General features: G+C 45.5%; 1 protein-coding gene and 1 pseudogene across 3 annotated transcripts in view; both read right to left on the reverse strand.

The window, feature by feature from the left end:
• Positions 1–17143, reverse strand: part of LOC147106753 (natural cytotoxicity triggering receptor 3 ligand 1-like) — a 744151-nt pseudogene that overhangs the window by 162381 nt on the left and 564627 nt on the right.
• Positions 1739–17143, reverse strand: part of LOC147106754 (uncharacterized) — a 45836-nt gene continuing 30431 nt past the window's right edge. For all 3 annotated transcript variants that reach the window (XM_086007840.1, XM_086007839.1, XM_086007838.1), the window contains 2 exons: positions 16846–17133; positions 1739–4807 (listed from right to left, as the gene is read on the reverse strand). In XM_086007840.1, the coding sequence (XP_085863966.1) occupies positions 4773–4807; positions 16846–17133 (323 nt within the window). In that variant the 3' untranslated portion in view covers positions 1739–4772. The remainder of the gene's footprint in view (positions 4808–16845; positions 17134–17143) is intronic.

The raw sequence follows: 17143 nt of genomic DNA on the forward strand, positions 1-17143 counted from the left end.
TTGCCACCCCCGCCGCATACCCTGCTCTTGCCATTTCTAGGACTCCCTTCTTTATCCTATTTAATCGCCCTTGTGGTCCTATTGTTTCTTTAATAAATTCTCCCATAATCCTGTCGTGTGTTTATCACATTGCTCGGGTAAGGCTATCCTGCTGATATTAAGGGCAATTTTAATCGTTTGGTGGGACACTCCAAAATATCCCACCTTTCTGGTTTGTTTCACAACCAGACCTCCTCGGGCTCCCTCCCATATTTCGGGACATGGCAGAGGGGGCGGCGGGGTTGGCTTCTGTCCTCTTACTTCATACCTTCCATTTGATTTGCTACATGTACCGGTGTCCTCTTCTGCGCCACGGCCTTGTCTAGGCATTCAATGGACACTGCATCTACTTGTGACGCCTCTATTTTAGAGGGAACATTGAACACAACCGCTCTTCATACCAGATTACTCCCTACAGTATCACTGATGGATTTACAATGTAATTACAGGAAACTTTGGTTTATCCGGAGGTTGTATGTCCGGAAACCTCGATCTACCTGCAGAAATCAGGAGCCGTTTTGTTCGGTTTTTTTTCTTCTCGTGGCTTTGTTTTCAACAGTGGGGCTCTGGAAAGTCTCTCTGAAGCTGTTGCTAAGCTACAGAGACGCTTCCAAGATACGGGCTGACTGTTTACAAGCTGTTGCTAAGCAAGTGTTTGTTGTCAGATACAGAGATGAAAACCTCCTTATGCCTCAACATTAACTTTGTATGTCCGGCAGTTTCGATAGATCGGCAACAGCTCAGTCCCGTCGGTGCCGGATATAACAAAGTTTCCTGTACTATATTTCTTATCTCTTCTTATGGATGGTTAATGAGGTAATGCCTCCTGTATTCCAGGCCTGACCTTGTAGTTATTACAGCCACTATAGAATCCATCTTTAATATGTGAATATGTAATTTATATGAACAAAGACTTACTATGGCTATTCCACCTGGTGCACCTATATTTACAAGGTGCTTGAAAGAGGAGATGGTACCAGAGGTGTAGGGGGAGAGACCAAGATGATAAAGGCCACACCACCACCTGGACTCAATGTCCTGCCAAATACAATTGTTCAGCGGCATGTTTTTACAACAGATGGAAGAGAATATATATGGCAAAGCCTCTAAATAATTGATCAGCCGCGAGAAGGGACCATTGATCGATACAACACTGGTTGCAAGGCTATTGCCTGATCATTAATACTGAATCATTAGAAAATAAGAGGAAGATTCTATGTTAAAATAATCCATCTGCAATCTGGGCTCCACACTGAAACCATTGAGAATTTTCAGTTGGAGCTGAATGAGAATCTGGAATTTTTACATCAGACACCCAGTGGGGTACAAGCATGATTGCAGTCCGCCTTTGTATCAGGTTCCTGTGCACGGAGGATGCCTTTGTGCTGCACTGAGCATTACTGATGCACCCTGGGAAATGAGGTACACTGCACTATCCAAATTCAGCTGACAGTGTCACAGCTCCTGACAGAATATCAAGTCCAAGTGCAGTCGTTTGTGAGGTTAAGGCCGTCAAGTAAAACCTCTGTGAAAATATTAAAATATATAAAAGACAATTCAATGGATAAATGTAATTGTTATTGTGAAATATATTTTTAAAATTTATTTTATATAATCCCTTAGAAATGTTAAAACTGGAAATTTCAGTTACTAAGAAAGCATTGTTGTGGCGTATTTTAAACCAACACTCGACACAAGGTTTTCAGATCGATAGTCAAGTTGTCTTTATTACACCGGTGGGGAGACAGTTTGCTTTATCTTTAGCCAGACTTCTCCAAATTGTTACAACAAACACTACATTTTTATACGTTAAAATACACATGACAGCTCATGCACAATTCATTCCTGCCACCTGATTGGATCTTGGCCCGCATGCACCTTCACGGATTGATTACAAATCTTAATGTAAATATGTGTAAGCTGCCTCCTCAATCAATCAGTCAAACTGCTGAATGCAAATTAAAAGATACCTTGGAATGCGACCTAGGTAATAAAGTTGTTAAAGGCAGTTGCAATGCTGGATATCCTGTCTCCACTTAATTGCTTTTTTTCCTCTTCAAAGGTCGGCTATCTTGGCCGCATCTTCATAGATGTGGCCTTTCATGTTAGCACCTGTCTTTCTTACACCATTCAGTGAAACTGCCAGCGATGTTATTTTAACTCTTTCCCCACTGCAAGCATGGCAGATGAAAACCTCAGGTGAGATATTGAAGCCGGTTTAGGCTTCAAATAGTGTTATTAGGTTTGTTTAAAGTGCTATTAACAAATAAAGTGCATGCAGTAGAGTACTATTCTTACACAATGGTTGTATAAAATTGGCAGGCCTATTTTATACCACACCTATTTAGATGAGCACTTGAGACGCCATAGCATACAAGGCTACGGACCAAGTGCTGGAAAATGGGATTAGAATAGGTAGGGCTCGATGGCCGGCGCAAACACAATGGGTCGAAGGGCCTCTTTCTGTGCTGTATAACTCTATGACCTATCTTTTTCACTCCAGTACTCATTCTTGGCAGTGTCTAAAAAAACTTTATTTCCTTTTTCTGGTTCAAACTTCCTCTCAGTTCCCAGAGAGTCTTAAATATCCTGTTTTATCTTTGATTTTCCTGGTGTTCACATTGAATTCAATATGGGCAGAAAACACTGAATTTTCTTACACTGATAAAAAGCAGAAGTTGCTGGAAACACTCAGCAGGTCAGGCAGAATATATGAAGTGAATGGACAAGTCAACATTTTGTTTCTGCACACTTTATCAAAACTGTCTTAAACTATCTTGATTAGTTAAATGGCCCAGAAATTCGGGTCGGAGGCTTCCCGCGGGTGCAAGCCTCCGACCTGCACTTACCTTGCGCGCCGGCCGTTGAGCTGTGGGCCCCCGTGGGATTCCGATCCTGGGCCTCCTCCAACTGCCGGCGCACAGTGCTTATGTATCCCAGGGGCGCAGTTAGTTCAAAGCGTCCCCTGGGATCACGTGGGCCATGGAGAGCCAATGGTAGCAGGGAATGCTTCATTCATAAATTTGACAGGAAGAGCTGTCAAACCTATAAATACTATAAGCCCTAAAACGTAACTAAAACTTCAAATAATTTTTTTTTTTTTAAATCACATTTTTAAAATAACTATAAATTACATGAAATAACTATTTTAAACAATAATTTAAATTTTTGAAAAAATTAATTACATTTTCTAATGGGGCTAAAAATAAACTTACCTTTCTTTAAAGTATTTAAAAATAATAAACCTGTGGGAAAAATGTTTTAATTTGAATTAATTCACCACTTACCTTGTTAAAAGCAGGCCTTGTGCCTGCTTTTTAAAAGTGTAACTGCTGGAGACTTACCCTCCCGGAGAACCCTGCAAAAAAAACGTAAGTACGATGCGCACGCGCTGCCTCTCCGGCGCACGCGTTCCACCCGTCAACCCCTTCTTTCAAGGGAACGGAAGTTCCGGTTTCCCGTGCACGCGCAGTGCATGCACGAAACCGGCACTTTTGGTGGGCCTACGCGTGAGTACCCAGTGCGTACTCACGTGTGGGGACCCGAATTTCTGAGCCCTTGTCTTTTTGATAATCTCCAGTTCCAAAGTGGATGACTGAATGATGTAGATAATGGATTTGTTCTAACCTCCAAAACAATGTCCTCCTGGCTCAATTAATACATCAAACCAGCACCAATGTCAAGAAGAAATAATGGGGTAGAAATTCGGTATCAACCATTTTGGGGCGCTAACACCGCAAAATTCAGTTTTAGCGCTCCAAGAGGGAGTTGGAATGCTAATTCAAGCGCTCCACTTCCTTCGTACAGCGCTAATCCCGAATATCGGGGCGGTGCAATCTGCAGCGCTCCGCACTGGGCCACGTAGCGCTGCCACATGGAAGGGCTCCGCCCCTCATTATTGGGGAGGGCCCAAGCCTACAACTCTGCGGGGCCCTAGCTGGACCATCGGGGAGTGGGGTGCCGTGCCAGTAGCCCGGCACACAAGAGGAGTGCCGGGTTGCCAGATCTTTTTTCCCCGCTTGCCACCTCCCCTTCACTTAGCGCCCCGCGAGCCTCCTGCCACTCCGTTCCTGCCCCCTGAATCGGTCGCTGTCATTACCTGGTGCAGATTCAGGGGGCACGGGCCAATTTTGCAGGCGGGCCAAAAATAGGGCGCTGCGCACGGTGATGACGTAGTTATCGCTTGTGCAGCAGCACGGAGCGCTGCCGGTTACCGCCGCTGCTAAACTCCCGCTGAATTTAGCGGAGGTCGTTAGCGGCACCGTGCCCAGGCAAAATGTCGTTTGCGCCCCATTAGCACCCCTCGGAGGCGCGAACAGGAGGTGCTAAGGTACCCAATTTCTAGCCCAAAATCTCCAGGTGACCAGAGAAACTGGTGCTGCTTGGCCTTCTTAAGGATGAACCTGTTTTGTGATTTACACAGAATGTATTTTACATATACATAGCTGTTCAACTCCTCTCTAGCTCAGAGGAAACAGTGCTAGCACTGAGCAAAGGCTAACACTTTAAATAATAGTGAATTTAAATAAATGATAAAAAATGATCACTAGGATCAGCAGCCAATGCAGATCAGTCCTCGACTTCTTCAACAGCAGAAGAAATGTAGTATGGCGAGAAAACAGCTAAATGGACATGACCAACAGTTCATTTGGTGTCTGTCTGACATCAGAAGTCCAACATGATCTTTTAGTAGAAGATTATCTTCATGTGGTAGCAGTCCAACATCACGCACCTTACACTTGAGGGTCTGCTATTGACTTGGGATTCTCTGTGCAAAGAAAACAAAATACTATAACATTCAAATATTGTTATAAGAATAATTTAATTTTAGCATCAATGAATGTCATACCCTTCAGTGATCAAGGGAGCAGTTGATTACTACTAATTTTTATAGCCAATTATCTTGGTGCAGAAAGTCTGGACATGAAGACTGCTATGGCTACCATTAGAACTTGTTAACAAATTCCATGTAGGTTTATCACGGCAGTACATGTTTTACACTGTAGACCAATAAAACAATTTGGGAAAATATTGGGGGTGGCATCTCGCCAGAAGGCGGGTAGCTGGCCCGCGCCGTGTCCCGTCTCCTTGGAGGCGGGAAGGGATTACAACCACCTAACCGCCTGTTAACAGGCAGATAAGAGGATTATCCCCATTTTGCCCACACAAGTGCGGGCTTACCGAAGGCTCCGAACCCCGCCAGGGTTATCGAGGGGTGTAGTGGGTCTGCGGGGTGCAAAAGTGTGCTGTGGAGGTAAGTGATGGGTGCAAGTGTGGAGGTGTGAGTATCTGAGTTAAGTGGAACGTGTTAGAAAAAGTGTACTTACTTTTGTTTCTTCTTGCAGGCTTCAATCATGGGTATGCGGAGAGTCTCGCACCTCCGCGGCAGAGATGACAGATGGCCGTTGCATTCTCCAATGCAACAACCATCTCATTTCTGCAAAAAAGAGGTTTGATGAGGTCTTGAATTCAAGTACTCATCAAACTACAGAGAATGTCACTGTCAGCTTCACAGAGAATTTTTGACAGATGAAACTTCATACGTTGACATTATCTGCAACCAGCTTTCCTTAATTGGCCCGCTGGGTGGGCTTAACAAGGTCAATCAAGGGAAAATAGCGCGGGTTGGTCATAAATCGATGGAGGCAGGACATCGACCCGCCAAGCAGCAGTCCTGCCTCCAACGCGCCCCCACTGGCAAAATCACCTCTGAACCAGAGTGCTTTAAACAATGAAAGTTAGTTTAGAGATTTCAGGAACATTCACACCTATTCAGGTGGGGATGTTTCTATTCACGTAAGTCTAGAGTGAAGTGTTTGCTGAGGACATACTCTTGGGAGAGGGGATTGTTGGTTTGGTTGACAGGCCTACCGGTCAATTCCTGAACAAGGAAGAAGAGGGACAGCCCTCCCACTTACTGGAAAAACTGTGAAAAAGGACAGGGCAAGATGGGGCAGTAATTCAGCCATGCGGGTCTCGTGAGTAAAACATCTGCATCTCATTGACTGTTCTGGAACATCTTCCATGATACTGAACCAACTTTTGAAACTTTGGAATTATCATTGTTACAGAATATATGACTGAGTGTGTTCAGATTGTACTGAAAAGAATGGAAATTATGTAGTTGGCATCAGTATTTATCTTTCAGATTGAGGAATCTTCTTCTCAGGAAATGCTCTGTCAGTACCTGCTTCACTTTCCTTTGATTTTGTTTGTCCTTAAACGACAATGCAGTCAAAATATATTAGCCAACACACAAACTACCCTGAGTTCATAGCACTTGGATCTTGAATGTGACCGTTTAAAAGTACATCATTCGAGATCCAAGTTCAAGCTCCTTGTAGTAGGGATTTTTGCTACCTCTTTAATGAAACAATTGTCTCAAATCTTTCACTGCCCAAGTGTAATGAAGCAGAACCAAATGTCGGGTTATTGTGCATCTTCAAGTGAAAACTGTCATAAACATTGTTAATAATTACTTTCCAGTGTTTCAGCTATGTTTACTCTGTGTTATTTGTACTGAATTTGCAGAATGTCACCTAAATATCAAAAATGATAGCAGCAACAAAAGAAAAGTTAAGAGATAGCAATTAGGGTAAATTCCTCAAACCAGCATAGACATTTGTGATGTAAGGGTTAAGAGGGCAGCACCAATAATAGAATATGGGTCTGGCACCATAGTGTTACTGCTATTGGACTAATAATCCGGAGAACGTGAGTTCAAGACCCACCATGGCTGCTTGAGAAATGTGGAGATAAAAGTGACCATGAATCTATCAGTTTGTTCTAAAAACCCAACTTTTTAAATTTTTTTTACTCATTTATGGGATGTGGGCGTCGCTGGGAAGGCCAGCATTTATTGCCCACCCCTAGTTGCCCTTGAGAAGGTGGTGGTGAGCCACCTTCTTGAACCACTGCAGTCTGTGTGATGAAGGTACTCCCACAGTACTGTTAGCGGGGGGGGGGGGGGGAGAGGGGGGAGTTCCAGGATTTTGACCCAGCGACGATGAAGGATCGGCGATATACTTCTAAGTCAGGATGGTGTGTGACTTGGAGGGGAACTTGGAGGTGGTGGTGGTTTCCATGCGCCTGCTGCCCTTGTCCTTCTGCAGCCAGGGTATGCCGGTGGTGGAGGGAGTGAATGCTTAAGGTGGTGGATGGGGTGCCAATCAAGCGGGCTGCTTTGTCCTGGATGGTGTCGAGCTTCTTGAGTGTTGTTGGAGCTGCACTCATCCAGGCAAGTGGAGAGTATTCCATCACACTCCTTACTTGTGCCTTGTAGATGGTGGAAAGGCTTTGGGGAGTCAGGAGGTGAGATACTCGCAGAATACCAAGCCCTCTGACCTGCTCTTGTTGCCACAGTATTTACATGGCTGGTCCAGTTAAGTTTCTGGTTAGTGGTGACCCCCAGGATGTTGATAGTGGGGGATTCGGTGATGGTAATGCCATTGAATGTCAAGGGGAGGTGGTTAGACTCTCGCTTGTTGGAGATAGTCATTGACTGGCACTTCTGTTACCTGCCACTTATCAGCCCAAACCTGAACGTTGTCTTGTTGCATGTGGGCATGGACTGCTTCATTATCTGTGGAGTTGCGAATGGCGGTGAACACTGTGCAGTCATCAACGAACATCCCCATTTCTGACCTTATGTTGGAGGGAAGGTCATTGGTGAAGCAGCTGAAGATGGTTGGGCCTCGGACACTGCCCTGAGGAACTCCTGCAGCGATGTCCTGGGGCTGTGATGATTGACCTTCAGCCACCACAACCATCTTCCTTTGTGCTAGATATGACTCCAGCCAGTGGAGCGTTTTCCCCCCCGATTCCCATTGACTTCAATTTTACTAGGGCTCCTTGATGCCCGACTCGGTCAAATGCTGCCTTGATGTCAAGGGCAGTCACTCTCACCTCACCTCTGGAATTCAGCTCCTTTGTCCATGTTTGGACCAAGGCTGTAATGAGGTCGGGAGTCGAGTGGTCTTGGCAGAACCCAAACTGGGCATCAGTGAGCAGGTTATTGGTAAGTGCCGCTTGATAGCACTGTTGATGACACCTTCCATCACTTTGCTGATGATTGAGAGTAGACTGATGCGATGGTAATTGGCCAGGTTGGATTTGTCCTGCTTTTTGTGGACAGGACACACCTGGGCCGTTATCCACATTGTCGGATAGATGCCAGTGTTGTAGCTGTACTGGAACAGCTAAGCTAGAGGCGCGGCTAGTTTTGGAGCACAAGTCCTCAGCACGATAGCCGGGATGTTGTCGGGGCCCATAGCCTTTGCTGTATCCAGTGCGCTCAGCCGTTTCTTGATATCATGTGGAGTGAATCGAATCGGCTTAAGAATGGCTTCTGTGATGGTGGGGACCTCAAGAGTAGGCCGATATGGATCATCCACTCGGCACTTCTGGCTGAAGTTGGTTGCAAACGCTTCAGCCTTGTCTTTTGCACTCACGTGCTGGGCTCCACCATCATTGAGGATGGGGATATTCTTAGAGCCTCCTCCTGCCGTTAGTTGTTTAATGGTCCACCACCATTCACGACTGGGTGCGGCAGGACTGCAGAGCTTTGATCTGATCCGTTGATTGTGGGATCGCTTAGCCCTGTCTATAGCATGCTGCTTCCGCTTTTTAGTATGCATGTAGTCCTGTGTTGCAGCTTCCCCAGGTTGGCACCTCATTTTTAGGGACGCCTGGTGCTGCTCCTGGCATGCTCTTCTACACTTGTCGTTCAACCAGGGTTGGTCCCCTGGCTTGCTGGTAATGGTAGAGTGAGGGATATGCCGGGCCATGAGGTTACAGATTGTGGTGGAATACAATTCTCCTGCTGCTGATGGCCCACATTGCCTCATGGATGCCCAGTTTTAAGCTGCTAGATCTGTTCTGAATCTATCCCATTTAGCACGGTGGTAGTGCCACACAACACGATGGAGGGTGTCCTCAGTGTGTAGACGGGACTTCGTCTCCACAATGACCGTACGGTGGTCACTGCTGCCAATGCTGTCATGGACAGATGCATCTGCGACAGGTAGATTGGTGAGGACGAGGTCAAGTAGGTTTTTCCCTCTTGTTGGTTCACTCACCACCTGTTCCAGGCCCAGACTGGCAGTTATGTCCTTCAGGACTCGGCCAGTAGTGGTGCTACCGAGCCACTCTTGATAATGGACATTGAAGTCCCCCACCCAGAGTACATTCTGTGCCCTTGCTATTCTCAGTGCTTCTTCCAAGTGGTGCTCAACATGGAGAAGTACTGATTGATCAGCTGAGGGAGGGCGGCAGGTGGTAATCAGCAGGAGGTTTCCTTGCCCATGCTTGAACTGAAGCCATGAAACTTCATGGGGTCCGGAGTCAATGTTGTGGACTCCCAGGGCCATTCCTTCCCGACTGTATTCCACTGTGCTGCCACCCCTGGTGGGTCTGTCCTGCCGGTGGGACAGGACATACCCAGGGATGGTGGAGGAGGAGTTTGGGTCATTGGCTGAAAGGTATGATTCTGTGAGTATGATTATGTCAGGCTGTTGCTTGACTAGTCTGTGGGACAGCTCTCCCAATTTTGGCACAAGTCTCCAGATGTTGGTGAGGACTTTGCAGGGTTGACTGGGCTGGGTGTGCCGTTGCTGTGTCCGTAGCCGGTGCCGAGGTCGATGCCAGATGGGCCATCCAGTTTCATTCTTATTATTTTGTTTTGTAGCGGTTAGTTACAACTGAGTGACTTACTGGGCCATTTCAGAGGGCAGTTAAGAGTCAACCACATTGCTGTGGGTCTGGAGTCACACATAGGTCAGACCAGGTAAGGACGGCAGATTTCCTTCCCTAAAGGACATTAGTGAATCAGATGGGTTTTTAACGACAATCTGATAGTTTCATGGTTACCATTACTGATACTAGCTTTTTATTCCAGATTTATTTAATTAACTGAATTTAAACATCCCCAGCTGCCGTGATGGGATTTGAACTCACATCTCTGGATCATTAGTCCAGGCCTCTGGATTACTAGCCCAGTGACATGACCACTACGCTCCCGTTCCCGTAAACTGGTTAACTAATATTCTTTAGGGAATGAAACCTGCAATCTTTATGCGGTCTAGCCCATATCTGATTCCACTCCCACGCCAATGTGGTTGAGCCTTAACTGCACTCTGCCGTGGTCCAGCAGGTTACTCAGTAATACTGAAGGGAAATAATATTTCAAGATATCTTTATGCTGGTGCCGTGATTTCCATCATCATGTGTGCAGGGGTTTGTGTGATCTACAAAATTCATAAATTACCTGCTGTAGCTTTCATTTCTACACTTTACTTTACTTGTCCCATTACCATCTACTTTTGCCTTGCACTATCATCCCTTTTGTCATGTAATCACTCCTGCCTTCCACCCTATCACAGACCTTCCCTTTTGTTCTTTCCTCCCCTCTCCCCGCCTCAGTACTTACTTAAAACCTGTTGCATCTCTAACTTTTTCCAATTCTGACGAAAGGTCATTGACCTAAAACGATGGGCTGGATTTTCTCAATGGGGGCGTGTTGGGGGCGGGACTGCTGGTTGTCGGGTTTCTGACCCGCCCCCAACGACGTCCAGCCAACCCACGCTATTTTCCCTTGATTGACCTAGTTAAGCCCGCCCTGCGGGCTTAGCCGGCCAATTAAGGGAAAGCTGGTGACAGAGGACATCAGCGTATGATGTTGCATCTGTCGAGAATTTTTGACAGATGAATTGTCAGCGTTTGACAGCTTTGAGAAGCTGTCAAACACTGACAATCTCTGTTCTAAGGTGAGACCTTGCACAAAGACTTACCAAAACCTCTTTCCTCAGCAGAAATCAGATGGCTGCTGCAACTGAGAATGCAGCAGCCATTCTGTCATCTCTGCCATTGAGATGAGGCACCTCTGGATCCCCAAGGATTGAAGCCTACAGGAAGAAGCAAAAGTAAGTAAACTTTTTCTAACACTTTACACTCATACTTCCCTCACCACACTTGCACCCATCACTCACCTACACAGCGGCCTTTTCGATCCCTCTCACCCCCGCAGACCCACTGCTCGCCTCGCTGACCCTGGCGGGGTTCGCAGCTGTCGGGAAGTCCACACTTGCAGGGGCAAAACGGGGATAAGCCTCTTAACTGCCTGTTAACAGGCAGCTAATTGGCTCTAATCCCCTTCCTGCCTCCTGGGAAGATGGCACGGAGGGGGGTTGGGAGCGGGTTCGGTACCCGCTCCCAGTTTTTGCCATTTTCCTGGCAGTCCCATCTCCATACCTGACTCGCCAGGGCTGGCAAAATTTCCCCCGTTAACTCTTGTTTCTCTCTCCACAAATGCTGCCTGACCTGCTGAGTATTCCCAGCATTTTTTGTTATTATTTCAGATTTCCAGTATCCGCAGTATTTTGCTTTTGTACTAATAATATTCAATTGCATTTATTATATTGTTTTGTAGAATTAACCTAGTGATTGATCTTCAGTTTGTATTTTATTCTCAACTTTTCAGGATTTTGTTATCATACAATAATGACTCATCACTGTGCTCCATTCCTTCATTATTTTCAAGTCCAATGAAAATCCTCTGGCCTAGAAATTCGGTTTGGGCCCGCCAGGGCTTTAGCGCCCGAAATTTTGCGCCCGCCATAATTGCCGCTGCGCCCGCCTAAAATTCAGTTGCCCCGGGCCCAGACGGCGGCGGGCGCTAATGGAGGGTTTTAGCGCCTCGCTATGGGCGTTGAATGCAGGTTTCAGGCGCTAATCCCCCGCTGCGGCACCCGATGCGGTGCGGCAGGCTGGGGTACTGCAGGCCTCCTCCTTCTCTTAAGGAGGAGCTGCCTGCAGCCGACAGCTGACCAGTGGATTCCCCCCGGGACACACACATCAGTGCCGCGGGGGGGTGGTGCAGGAGTCCGGGGAGGGAGGTGCGGGCAGGCGGCCGCCGGGAAAGCGGCCGGCCGCCGCTCCACCTTTATGCGCCGGCCTTACGGTGCTGCAACATCCCGTTCCACATTCGTTGTTTGCGGCTGCCACGGGCGAGGCGGCCGCAACTGAATTTGGCCATCGGGCCGGAATACCATGGCAACCGGGGCGCTGCGCACACCGATGACGTCATCGGTGCCGGCGCAGCGCTACCGGGTAACGCCGATGTTAGGGCCCATCGCAATTTCGGGCGCAGCGATACCGCCGGCGCAAGACACTCTAACGCCCCTAATTGGGCCCTAACCCAACCGAATTTCTAGGCCTCTCTGTTTTATCACATCATTCCATTTTATACTTTCACCATCTGTTCTACATTCAGTTTTTTATTGTTTTCTGCAGCCTTGTTTACTACTGTAGACCTATCTTCTTCCTCAATCGGAGCTTTAACGGCATTTTCTGCTTTATTGTCTCCTTTTGCTTCTCCCATACCCTTTGGTTTTGATTCTGCATTTATGCAAAGGAAGGAACATTGAAAATAGTGCAAACCCAGTATGAAAGGCAACAGAAATATCACAGATATGGATGGTATTATTCATTGACTACCATCTAATTCACTTCAGAATAATTTATACCAGGTAACGGAGAACAGTTGAATTTTGAACAAGTTATTTGATTCCATCTGTCATCTACATTTGTAAAATGAATTAAAAAATTCTGGAAATTTTAGTTAAAAGAAATGTTTAAGGGGGAAGTACTGTTTTGCTCAAAGTATTGGCTCTTTTTATAGAAGAAAATAGCAGTCTTACCATAAATTCCTTTGACCTTTATAAAACCACCAATTTTTTGCCAACACAAACTCCCCAAATGGAGTCTCCTTCCCTGCAAGGCCACTCCAGTGACATGAATTACAAAAAGCATTTTGGAGTAGTGTGGAAGCAAAACAAGACAGTGTAGGTGTGTTGGTGTGCATTACTTCAAACAGGCCTAAGAGCTACTTCGGAACTGCCCAACCTCAGGTAATCATGCTAAAGATGGAGGATGCAGATTTTGTGGCTTGTAGCAAGTTCCCCTGGGATCTGATGGATTTTGAGCAACTAGTGGGACATTTTGAGGTCTTGGCCTTCACTGTTAGCAAAATAACCACTGTAGAATGCATGGGCTGTGGCTATATATAACGTTAATGTAGCACCGTACCAGAATGGGAAATTCTACTCGACAGTCCCCATGTCAAAAATAAAGTAGTCAGTTTTTAAAAATACAGTACTCAATGAAATTTGTGATGAAACTATTGTTTCGTTCCACATAAATATGAGTAATTTGAAATAAAAGTACCTACCCTAGACATCTTTTCCCCTTTAAGGTCTACAATGTAGAGTTGCATTAATGTATTCCTTTCCTGCATCTCTTTCATGTTAATTAAATAACAAATTCTTTTCATTAGATCAGATACCTTTGCTACTAATTCCACCTTCAGTTTCCCGATTAGTTTTCTCCTGCAACTCGTCTCCTTGCGTGCAGTTATCACAGAAACCCCACAGTGCAGATAGAGGCCATTTCAGCCCATCGAGCCTGCACCGACACATATCCCACCCGATCCCCGTAACCCCTACACCAACACATATCCCACCCTATCCCTGTAACCCCACGTACTTAATCCCCCTAACACTAAGGATCAATTTATCATAGCCAATCAACCTAACCTGCACATCTTTGGACTGTGGGAGGAAACCGGAGCACCCGGAGTAAACCCACGCAAACACGGGGAGAATGTGCAAACTCCACACAGACAGTCGCCCGAGGCCGGATTCGAACCCGGGTCCCTGGCGCTGTGAGGCAACAGTGCTAACCACTATGCCACCGTGCAAGTCATCGGTGACTTGCTTTGTTTCCTCAGTATCGCTTTCTTCTCCTGTGCAGGTTTTCTTTGATTCTACATTAATGCAAAGTAAATAACACTGTAAATAGTGTAAACCCCACAGTGTAAATGAGCAGAAACAGCAGCGATAATACTGTTGGCCAATATTGAAAGAAAACACATGTATTCAGTTGAACAAAATGTCACTTTTTCAAAGGGGCAATGTCATTAATTTTCAGCTTGCCTCCTCATTGGAGGATCTTAGAATAGTGAAGACTTGGTCCTCTGAAAATATTAACTGCCAGTAGACCTCTCTTGCTGAATTAAATCGGCCTTTGACAACTAGTTTGGAGTAGTACTGGCAGAATTCCACAGCTTGGTTACTTGAGTGGTATTTCCCCCTTTTTTAAGTTCCAGTTGGTTTTCCTCATGAAAGCAGAGTATTAAAATACGTCCCATTTATGTTCTAAAAATGATTCAGATCACATCATTAAAAACTGCTTGAATGTAAAGTATAATTTAGGCACTGGCAGTTGCAGTAAGAATAGGCCAGGGGGTGCTAATAGAATACTCTGCCAAAATTCCACAACTTTTCAATGCCTCTGAGTAACAGAAAAACACTGGAAGGAAACAATGCCATCAGGGTGTGTTTCTCCTGTGGTGAAAAGTGTTAGAATGAGGAAAACTTTACAGGATAAGGTTAATTATATATTTTGCTTTATTTCCGACTGCCTCCAGGCAAGGCTATTGGTGTAATATACATTAAAATGAGGCTATTAGTTTAAATATAACTATCAAGGGGTTAAATTAACAGAACAGCAGAGCTGGGAAATGTTGCTTAAAATTCAGACAAGGAGTCTGAACCAGAGTGCTTTAAACAATGAAAGTTAGTTTAGAGATTTCAGGACCATTCACACCTATTCAGGTGGGGATGTTTCTATCAACAAAAGCCCAGAGTGAAATGTTTGCTGAGGACATACTCTTGGGAGAGGGGATTGTTGGTTTGGTTGACAGGCCTACTGGTCAATTCCTGAACAAGGAAGTAGTAAGAGTGAAAACCCCCTCACTTATTGGAAACAACACTGAGAAAAAGGACAGGGCAAGACGGGGCAGTAATTCAGCCAAACACAAAAGCAAAATACTGTGGATGCTAGAAATCTGAAATAAAAACAGAAAATGCTGTAAATACCCAGCAGGTCATTTGCAGAATGTCACCTGAATATCAAAAATGGTCCTCAGTAGAGGCTGCAGATCTGGCTGCAGCAGGTGGCAGAGCTCAGTGACCACCACCTTGCTGAAGTGCAGCCTGCGCAAACACTGCTCCTCAAACAAATTAATGTAGGAGAATTGTTCCCGGAATAAGAGGGTAAGGTTTCTTGTGCAGAGGCCTGTTGGCCCTCCTCTGTCCGGCCATGATTGCCATTCTCTTTCTGCGTCTCTGTTGTCTCCAATTCTGCAGGCGCAGGACGACGCCCCCAAATCAGTGTAGACCCATAGTCTCTTGGCAATCGAAGTAATGAAGATCAAAACCAAAAGTACCTGCAAAGTGATGCTCAGTAGCCAAAACTACTTCACACAGTGTTGACTCTATGCAGAAGTCTCTCTATCTCTCTGAATCTCTCTCTCTGTCAGAATGGGTGGTGCAAAAATGTCTACCACAGAAAAAGCCAGGAAGAGGCTGCCTTTAAATAGAGCCCCCTGAGCCCCTCACCGACTGGGAAACGTTCCAGTCTCCCTGTCGTTGCTTGCGCCAGGCGGAAAGGAGGGGGGCGTCACTCAATATCCGGTCCGGGACGCTCAACTGACGTCACGATCTGCGGGCGCAGCAGATCAGGGCAGTAAACTTTTGCACAGCCGCAAAAACTCTAGTCAATTTCGCGAGTGGCGCATACATCGCCGCGCCCGGGCGCTAGTTGCTTTGCGCCCCAATAGCGCCCTCTTAGGGGGAGGCGCAAGCCAACCGAATCTTTCCCACAATCTTTCTTGCATAAAACTGGCACATTTGTGAGGGGAATAGATACTTTCATTGGGCCTAACAATTTTGCTGCTGGCATTTTCCAGTGATATAATTTCTTTGTTTCCTGCTCCCCTTTCCTCTTCAGGGATGTAACAACATTCACGACCGCTGGACTGAACATAGTAACTTTCCAACTCAGATAGGCTTTCTCGCCATCTTTGAGTTCATGTGGTTTCTTAATATCACTAACTGTAGGAGGAACTACAAAACAAAAAGCATTAATGCAAATAAATTTTATGTTCTAACTATCTCCTATGTGTTCTTGTTCAGATACAAATTATGAACTGAATTAATAGCTACATTTATTGAACTAATGGGCCTGAATTTGTGGTCAGAGGCTTCCTGTGGGCGATTGCCTCCGAACCGCAAGAAAAGTACGAACCTACCTGATGGTCACAGAGGCTCGAACTCTTGCGGTCCTGCAACTATATGCGTACGCATGCGTAAAGGCCCACGTATCCCAGGGCGCATGCGGTTCGCAAGCGTCCCTGGGATCACGTAGGCCAGGCCAACCAATCAAACAAGGGGACCCCCATTATCCTGTGGGGATTCCATTTACGTACGGAATCCCCTAAAAAAAACACAATTACACACCAGTTAAATAAAAATAAAATTACATGTTCAAAATTAATTAAAATACAATTAAATTAAACAATTAAAACAACTGAATTTTTTGAAAAATAAATGTAAATGTTTTAATGGGCTAAAAATCACCTATAACTAATTTTAAAGTTTTTTCATGTTTAAATAATTTTTTTAAATAATTTTTTCCGGCGATTTTTACTGCTGACCCAACACAAACCTGCACACTCGGGACTGGGAAAATTCAGCCCTGGTTTCCCTCTCTGTGATGTTATCAGCTCACACTTCCAACAACTTGCCACGCCAAAAATTTAAAAACCTAATTCATACAAGGGCAAATCTAACTAACAGCAGATGCCGTTAGATGCCCTGCCACAGCAAGTTATGGCCCTACATGTTTTTGTAAGAAATGTTCAGAAAAAAATAGTAATAATCATACTCTGGTCAGAACTTGGTTACTTACCCAGTACACAGTCAGCTTCCACTGGCTCTGTTAGGCTCTCATGTTCTACTTGGCATGTGTATTTCTTCTCACCATCAGCTCCGGTAGGTACACACTTCACACTACTCGTCAAGTAATAGAGTCCATCGCTTCCCTGAATTGCCGGACTAACTTCGGATTTTTCTGTCATTGTCTTAGCATTCTTGAGCCATGTAACTGTGATTGCACTGGGGTAAAAAGAATGTATTCGACAGTTTAAAGTCAGAGCCTTTTCTGCTTCATACTTTATCGGGTCCAGTTTTGGAGTGGCTGAAAAAAA

The sequence above is a fragment of the Somniosus microcephalus genome, chromosome 15 (assembly GCF_052327205.1).
Source record: "Somniosus microcephalus isolate GS21.2 chromosome 15, FLI_Smic_1.0, whole genome shotgun sequence".
Classification (NCBI taxonomy): Eukaryota; Metazoa; Chordata; class Chondrichthyes; order Squaliformes; family Somniosidae; genus Somniosus; species Somniosus microcephalus.